At 42.1% G+C, this 9063-nt stretch overlaps 1 protein-coding gene across 1 annotated transcript; it reads left to right on the top strand.

Annotated features, from left to right (window-relative positions):
- Nucleotides 1-3841: 3841 nt before the first annotated feature.
- OLIG1 (oligodendrocyte transcription factor 1) lies at nt 3842-5874 on the top strand. The gene has a single exon (XM_072606952.1). It carries the CDS (start codon nt 4176-4178, stop codon nt 4896-4898), a length of 723 nt encoding a protein of 240 aa, XP_072463053.1. The 5' UTR covers nt 3842-4175; the 3' UTR covers nt 4899-5874.
- The last annotated feature ends 3189 nt before the right edge of the window (nt 5875-9063 follow it).

The following is a 9063-nucleotide window of genomic DNA, read 5'->3' as shown; positions in this document are numbered from 1 at the left end:
GTAAAGTATAATAAAACAAAAGATGCCTGTATTTATGTATGTACATATTTGGATTAGGCAGTACAGGCAGGCACTGAACAGGCGGAGGAGAACTGGTTGGATTACCTTCAGGAAATGGCAAACCTTTAATGATTCCAACCTTCCCATGAAAACAAAGACCCACATTTTTAATGCCAACACTCTACTGGTGTTACTGTTCAGCAATGACATAGAATATTAGAGTCTCCAAAAAGTGAAAAATAAATATCATGAACAGGCAATGAAGATGTGCATGGTAGTTGTGAAAAACTATAACATATAACCAATTAGGCAATTCAAAGAACAAGAACAAAAGAAGTCATAAAGGAAATGTATAGTATGATAGAAAAAAAGAGGTCTACTCATCCCATAAGGAATGGATGTAGATATCCAGAGGAGTCTATTGGCATTTTTGTGATATTAGGAGAAATCAAGGAAGGCTTCTACAACCTTAGCTGGATTCCCAGAGATGACCTTGTGGAACGTGAACAAGAGTCTCACAGGATGAGTAGGCATGAATAATAAATAACAGTTATTATTTACATCGTACTTGCTATGTGTCAAGCATTGTCCTAAGCACCACAATTATTATCTAATTTGGTCTTCACAGCAACTTGATGAAATATGTACTATTATTATCCATATATTACAGTTGAGAAAACTGAGACTTGCCCAGTGTCATATAGCTAGTAAGTGTCAGAAGCCTAATTTGAGCTCAGCTTTTCCTGACTACAGGCTGAGCCATCCATCCATAGCATCAAATAGCTGCCCTATCCAGCATGGATGGCTTTGGGTGTTCATCACTGGAGGTCAAGATCTTTTTAGTGACACAAGCATAAATGTGGAATGATCCTTGCCCTGAAGGATCATATAATAAGACATGAACATAGATAAATATAGTAAAGATTGGAGAATAAGGGGATTAGGGAAGTCGGAGATGGAAGTTTACCAGTAGTTGTAAAGGGGAAATCATAGTTGGTTATGATACTCACTTGAACAGAGTGGGGAATGGAAAGGTTGATGGCAGCAGTGGTGAGGAAGGCATAGTAGTTATTAACATAAATATTGTGCCTGTTAAACTCTCACAGTGGTGGAGAATTTGAGGTGCCCTGGTATAGTGAAAAGAATGCAAAGCTTTGAAAGATTTGGGTTTGAATCTACCTCTGAAATATCCTAGATCAGGGGTGGGGAACCCACATGTGACCCTCTAGATCCTCAGGTGTGACCCTTTGAATCTCATGAAGTTTGGATTCAGTCAAAGGACTACACTTGAGGATCTAGAGGGCCATATGTGGCCTCAAGTCGCAGGTTCTCCATCTCTGTCCTGGATGTATGAGCTTAGGCAAGTATTTAACCTCTCTGAGTACCAATTTCATCATATATAAACTGGAAAAACAAAACTGTGGTATTTTCCTGCCAGAACTTCCTGAAGATTAAATGAGATGAATGAATGAATGAATGAATGCATAAATGAATGAAAAAGCATTTCTTAAGCAACTATTTTGTGCAAAGGATGGTACTAAGCACTAGGGATGTAAATAGACAAGCAAGACCATCCTTGTTCTTATAAAGAGTTTGAAGAGACCTCACCAAGATCTAATCCAATCCATTTGCAAAAAGAATCCTCTCTATAACAAGTGATGGTCTGGGTGCTGTTAGAAGAGCTCCTGGGAGTGTGAACCCACCTCTTCTCCTGCAGGCTTATTCCACCTTTGAACAGTTCAAGCTATCAAGAAGTTTTTCCTGATATGAAATCTAAATTTGCCTCTTGATAACTTCATCTTGTTGATTTTATTCTATCTCCCAGGACCAAGCAGAATAACCTTATTCCTTCCTCCACACTGTGGCTTTGAAATGCTTAAAGATAGTTACTATGTCTTTATGTCTCCAAACTAAACATGCCCAGTTATTTCAGTTACCCTTCATATGACATAGACTCAAGACGCTTTACCATCTTGGCTACCCTGCTCTGAACACTCTAGTTTGTTAATATTTGTCTGTAACTATGATGCTCAGAACTGAACACAGTACTCCAGACAAGACCTGCCACATACAGAGTGCAGTGGAGCTCTCGACTTTCTTCCCATTCCTGGAACCTGTGCCCCTCTTACTGAGCTCACATGTTATTTGGGTGAGACAACACATAAGGGAGGTTTCATGTGCAAGTCAGTTGGAAAGACCCAGTGGTCCTTAGGGTATAGTGACAAAGCAGATGTATTGTCTTTATGTCACTTTCATTAATAAAGCCATATTCATTTTTAATGTTTAACCCTTTGATGGCACCAAGAACTTTGTTAAACTGTGTGTTATCAACTTAATTTTCCTGTTCTTTGGTCACTAAGGTTGCTGATTGGAGGAGGGGTAGTGGTGGTCAAAAAGTGGGCTGCAGCACCTGAAGACGTTAGCAGGTCGTGTCTCTAGAAAGAATTGCTTCCCTGGATAATGATTTTTGTAACGAGGCTAGAATTGGGTGGGAAATACAGATGGGTGGAAAGTCTGAGATTTTCTATTCCCAAGGTTCTTAGGCTTATCTGCCCATCAGTGGGCAGGGAATGGGAAAAGGGTAGATCTTCTCCACAAAGGACAATATGTGAAAAATGTTTTATAAACCCTGAATTGCTCAAAGTGATTTTTAAACAGTTCCAGGAATGTTTTATGTTAGCAAATAGGCTATTGGGTTGTTTTTTTTTTTTAAGAAAGAAAACTATGTATTGAAACACACAAAAATTCCATTCCACAAGGCACAAGATTCAAAATAAGATCCTGGTATAGTTAAACCAAGGAACCTTGGTGAAGTTCAAATTTTCAAGGAGATTCTGAATGTAGTGGACAGTTCCTGAAATTGCAAATCTTGTGTGATTTCTAATAAATCCCTTTGCTACTCATCAAAGATCTTTTAATGTCAAGAGTCCCATTTCTGCTTCAAAGAGCATAAATGTGTTGGAAATTTATCTTCCGTTAGCTTCTGAACTCATAAGGACACACAGATATGACAAAATAATCTGAACATTAATATGTTCTTTTCTTTCTGACCTTCTGCAGCAACAACAGAGTTCTCAAACATCATGGGATGTATATATATATTCCATACCAAGCACATCTTACTAACCAGCTGTTTTTATATCTCCTAGTTACTGTTTTTTTCTATTTGTACAGAATGTTGTTGTTTTTTTTAATCCTGTAAACTATCAACTTTGGGCACTTAGGTGTAACTGAGTGGCAAAGTCTGGTAACTGTAGAAGATAAATATGCAAAATATATTGTCTGGAAAAACTCAAATAATCGCATTCTATTTTTTCTCAATATTTTTCCAAAAAAAGAAGATGTTGGGCTAGACAGATCCAAGTCACCTTTCCATCTATAAAATTTTACAATACTTTATTTTTTAAAAAAGGAGAGTGGAGACCAAAAAAAAAAGCAGATATCACATTAAATGCCAAGGACAGCAGACCTTGTTGAGAAATAAGCCCTTTTCTGCCTCTTGGCAGGGTACGGGAGGAGGGAGGAAGGGAGCTGGGTAGAAGCATTGGATTTCTAGTTCCAACAAGGAAATCATCTCTACTTTAACACCCCGACTCCATCAGGGGGAAAAAAGGCCCTCTTCTTTCTCCTTCCTGGAGAATCGAGTCGCGTGATAGCCTGAACCCCGGCAGAGAGAATCACACAGTTCCTTAACAATAAACTATTTCAACTGTGCCAAAATTCACCTCTACAGCGCCCCCCCCCCCCCTCCACATCCCCCTCCCAAGCCGCAGCGACGTGTGCGCCCCAGCCAATGAGTGTTTGCCTCAGCCCAGACTCTCGACCCAGTTGGTCCTTTCCTTTTCCCCAAGTTCAAGAGCTGGATTTAAAGGACCTCTGGTCGGTATACTTCTTCGCTCTATACTTCTCCCCGCATCCTCAAGCAACAGCTCCCGCAACCAGATCTCGGGTGCGGGGAAGGGTCGCCAAACGCTCCGGAAGCTCTGGAAGTGTGGATTCGCTGTCACCTCTGCCAGCAGCTTGGGAAATCCCCCCGCGAGCGAGAACGCGAGTACACACACACATACACACACGCGCACACACACGCACACGTTACCACCCCCTCTCCTACGTCCCCTCTACTCCCTTTTCACTATGGAGGTTTCTAGGCTCGTTTGAAAGCAGCTCTGCGTAAGATGTTGAGGCAACCACGGCCGGGGGATGTGCAGCTCGGGGCTTCCCCGTATGAACTGGCGGGCTACAGGCAGCCGCTGTCCTCCTCCTCGGCCACCGGTACCTTCCTTCCCAAGCAAGTCCACGAGAAGCTGGAAGCGCCTCTGGAGCAGCTGCAGCAGGGAGTGGGAAAGAATGCCAAGGGTGGCAGCGGCGGTGGGGAGAGCGGGGCGAGCAGCAGGACGGAGCTGAAGGAAGACCAGCAGCAGCTGAGGAGGAAAATCAACAGCCGGGAGAGGAAAAGGATGCAAGACCTCAACCTGGCCATGGACGCCCTGAGGGAGGTCATAATGCCCTACTCTGCCGCCCACTGCCAGAGCTCCCCGGGCAGGAAGCTCTCCAAGATCGCCACGCTGCTCCTCGCCAGAAACTACATCCTTCTTTTGGGCAGCTCCCTGCAAGAGCTGCGGCGGATCCTGGGCGAGATGAGCGGGCCTGGGCCGCGGCTGCTGCTCGCCGGCTTGCCCCTGTTCGCCGCCCCGGGATCGGTGCTACTGGCCCCGGGGGGAGTGAACCACCCGGAGACTCTGCACTCCAGCAAGTACCTGGCGCTGGAGGAGCCGCCGTGTGGTCAGTTCCCTCTCCCCGGCAGCCCAGGTCTCTGCACTTGTGCTATCTGCAAGTTTCCGCATTTAATTCCTTCTGGCCTCGGGCTAGCTGCGGTACAGACACAGTTCTCCAAGTGAAGAGACTGGACAAGTCCCCCTGGCACCCCTCTCCTCTTTTCCCTCAGTAGCCTGCCACCCCGTCACCACTGCCCCACTGAGAGTACTACCACCTCGCCCCTTCTCTAGTCCCAGCTCCCCGGAGCCAGCATCCACAAGAAAAAGAACCTGGGGGTGGAGGGAGGTGTGAGACAGAAAACGAGAGATGGAGATTCTCTTTGGGGAGGGGGGGAGAGGGGAGACTCCCTCTAAGCACATTTGCAGTTACAGGGACGTGATGAGTGAAGAAACAGTAAAAGATGTGTCTGTTTTTAATTCTGGTAGATCTTTCTCGGTAGATCCCGCTTGCTAGAGAGTGGATTAAAATAGAGTGAAGCCTGATCTCTCCTTTCAGTCCCTCCACTCTCCAGACCCCTCCCCGCTTCACCCCGCCCTGCCCTGCAGGTGTAGATCTAGCCGACTTTTTCTTTTCCTTTTCTTTCCGTCACTAAATGTCGGGATTGTTCCAGTCTCTTGTTTTGCTTAGAAGAAAACAACCCTTTCCTCGTCTCCAGTGAGCTGTTCCCGGGCGCTTATGTTAAGAAAGGGGGGTGTCAAGGGGTGGGGTTCTTTCCCCTCCAGGAAGAAAGAATAGCCGCCTTTGTGTCTACTTTTCCCTAGCTTTGGACGGACTCTTCGAGGGGAATGTACGTACGAGGATCGGATTGAGGAATCCTTCGGGTTTCTGGAAGATCCTTTAGTGGAGACTGATTAATCACAGACTGCTGCGTGCGAACGCACAGTGGGTTAAGTAGCGTTTGGGCTGAGGCTCGCTTGGCTCTTTGCAGAGGGCTTGGGGGTGAGCAAGCTTGATTACTGCGTTCAAAAATCCAAATCTTGTTGGAAATGCTGGTCTAAGACGACGTTTATCTTCTTTTGAGGCTAGCTTGTTATTTTTCAGGGAACTTCGTAGGTTTTTAAAAGTCATTTCTTTTTTATTTCCCTCCCCTTCCTTCCCCTCTCCCCCCCCCCCCCCCCCCCCCCCCCCCAAGCGTCTCTATTCATCCTTTTAGAAAAGGAAACGAAGAGATTTTCACTTTGGCCACTTTTTCGCTTAGCCTAACCGGCATTTGAGTTTGGTACACATTCAGATAATGCCCTCCCTTCAAGCAACAGTTTTCTTAGATTACTGAAAATAGGTTCACTCCTCTCACACTCTAACTTAACAGGAAAAAAAAAAAACTCGATTAACTTTTATTTCATTTTTTAAAAAGACTTGAAATTGCCTGTAAGCAAGTAGTTAAGTTGATCCTTTAATCAATAAAGCGATCAGTGCAGTTTTCTTCTAGATCCGTTCTGGGCATTGGATTCTAACAGAAGTTTTAATAAATACACAGCCCTGTTTCTTCCTATTCACTTCATTTAGAGTACATAGATTTCAGATATAGATTTGTAATGGACATTAAGTATTCTGCTGGGGGGTTTTTAATATCAGGATATGTCTTTGGATTTTAATTGTTGAGAATTTTGTTGTTTAAAAACCCATTTGAAAACTAACTATCCTTCCCCCTTGTACTGTTGAATCATCGCAATAAATAAATAAAAAAACCCATCAACAGCCACTTGACTTGTTTGTATTTATAGGTTTCTTCTGGAAATGATTCTGAACCTATGAAAGATATTGAATGGTAAAATGACTTAGGATTTAACTCTGTTTTTAAAAAGGCAGAAAGTGACAGTTATGTTTATTTGTTTGGGTATATTAGTATCAGGTCAGAATTTGGCCACAGGACGGATATCTAGGGACAAGAAGTTTTAATCCCAACAGTTCTATTAAATCATTGCCTGCTTTTGAGCAGGCAGTCATTCCTCAAATGTTTTTTATCTGGAAAATAGATTATAAGTTAATCTTATTTTCAAATTGTTTGTTCGCCAAATCTGCTTTATCTAAATGGACAGTTAGTATTTCTGTGAGCTAATCTATGGTTTTCTTTTCTATAACTTTCATAAACAGCTTTGATTGATATATCAGTGAATTATAACCTTTGTTTTTCATTAATACTTTGAAAGAGAGAGAAATTATTCTATCATTCTCAAAAACAGTTAACAATGTTGTTTGACATATGCTTCAATTAATATTTTGTTGTCAACTCCCAAAAGTACAGAACACTGAAGTATAATAAAGTGACTTATGATCACATAGCAGGTTATTCATGGTGATATTGCTAGGTCATGCTGCTAAGTGATTATTCTTTCTAAAATTGTTTCTCTGTGGGCCAATTATAAAGGGCAATCTGAGCTCTACAGATTGGAAAGGGTTAAGAGTGGGGAGAAGGTATCAGATATACTTCCCTTTCATGCTAACCAAGAACCACTTTTCTGATTAAATGAAAAGAGAGAGAGAGAAATGGGAAAGAATGTTGAACCACTCCATTTCATAATCTGGATTACCACTTTCTTCAGACTTTCCCACTTCTAATCACCAGTCAACAGAAATTAGACTTTTTTTAAAAATGTAATTCTATCTCTTCAACTCTTTAAAAATTCAAATTAAAAATAACCTAGTATAGGAGTCAGAGAAACTGAGTTCAACTAAAGAAAAATCAAACTGGAAAATAAAGTAATTTCTGAAAATCAACTTTACATGACATCAGAAATGAAATATCTCCTACAACTCCAATAGATATTTATTAAATGTTGAAATAATTGAATTGAAAACAATGTGTTAGGCAATGGAGATGCAAAAAATAAATAAGTAGTCTCTACCTGACCTGACAAACTGATGGATGTTGTACAGCAAGATATGTCATATCTGTACAACCAACTTGAAATCTATAAAGAAAAAAAGGCCAGGGCAAAAGATAGAACTGGTATTCCCTGTGCCATTAATAACCTAAAACTAGGAAATGTGCTCGTGCCTATCTTGTGCAAACCTTGGTACTATATTTACAATGTTATTGACCAGGAAAACACAAATCCCATCACACTCAAGACAGCTAAAGATTATTTTCGACTAAGATAGGTAGGATTAAATTTAAGCACAACCAAATAGCTTTAAAGATCATTTGAAGAATGTGAGGATATTTAGCCTGGAGAAGAGAAGATTCACATTATGGGGGGAAGGTGTTGGGCATGACTACAGTCTTCCAATATTTGGAAATCAGTCACTTATTTGAAAGAGAGCTTAGATTTGTTTGGTCTCTGTAGCAGACTAAGTCTGACTCAGGCAGGTCTGGTAACTCAGGTTGAAGACTGAAATGAGCACAAGAATGCCATAGAACATGGGAAAGTTAGTAAAAGGAGATTTACTTAGCCATAGCAAGGGATATTGAGCAAAGATACGGCATGGACTTAGTTGGGCATAGCTTGGTTGCCTCTGTATTGCTCATGGTGGTCCCTGAGTCAGAAGCTGGAAGGAGGAGGCAAGTGATTTCTTCCTCACTAGCTGTTTCTGGTACTTGGGCCCCTAGGAAGCCACTTAGACTTCCATGACCAGAACCTTAGTCCCCAACGAGCCCTGGAGGGTAGAACTAGAAGCAATGGGTAAAAGTTACATTTAGGCTAATTGAGTCTCGATGCAAGGAAAATCTTCTAATTATTAGAATTATCCCAAAGTGGAATGGGATGCCTTGAAATGGAGTTAGTAACCCCTCATTAGAGGTTGGTAAACAAAAACTGGGTGACTACTTATTGGGTATGTTATCGAAGGGATTATTTTTCAGGTACAAACTGAACCAGATAGCTACTGGTTTCAACTCAAATTCTGTGACTCTGTGGTTTATTAGGTGCTTGATAGGGAATGGCTAAACAAGTTATAGTACATGAATGCAGTGGAATAGAGGCAGAGTCCTATTGTAGAGGACACTAGACCTCTAGTGAAGATCTGAGTTCAAATCCTGCCCTTAGACACTTACTAGCTATGTCATGTTGGGCCAATCATTTTCTATGTCTGTTTCTTTATCTATTAACTAAAGGGGTTTTACTTGTTGGTCTTTGAGGTCCCCTTCCAGCTTTAAATTTATGATCTTATGATTATTTCAGGGCAGCTAGGAGACAAAGTGAATAGTGTGCTGGGCCTAGAGTCAGGAAGACTCATCTTCCCAAGTTCAAATCTGGCCTCAGACAGCTACTAGCAGTGTGACTGTGAGCAAGTCACTTAACCCTGTCTGCCTCAGTTTCCTCATCTATTAAGTGAACTGGAGAAGGA

The sequence above is a fragment of the Notamacropus eugenii genome, chromosome 5 (assembly GCF_028372415.1).
Source record: "Notamacropus eugenii isolate mMacEug1 chromosome 5, mMacEug1.pri_v2, whole genome shotgun sequence".
NCBI classification, from domain to species: domain Eukaryota; kingdom Metazoa; phylum Chordata; class Mammalia; order Diprotodontia; family Macropodidae; genus Notamacropus; species Notamacropus eugenii.
The sequence above is the reverse complement of the archived record's forward strand: the minus strand, read 5'-3'. Positions and strand labels throughout refer to the sequence as shown.

What these genes read in the sequence shown, in the direction of transcription:
- OLIG1 (XM_072606952.1), top strand. Translation starts at nt 4,176, where the DNA reads ATGTTGAGGCAACCACGGCCGGGGGATGTGCAGCTCGGGGCTTCCCCG.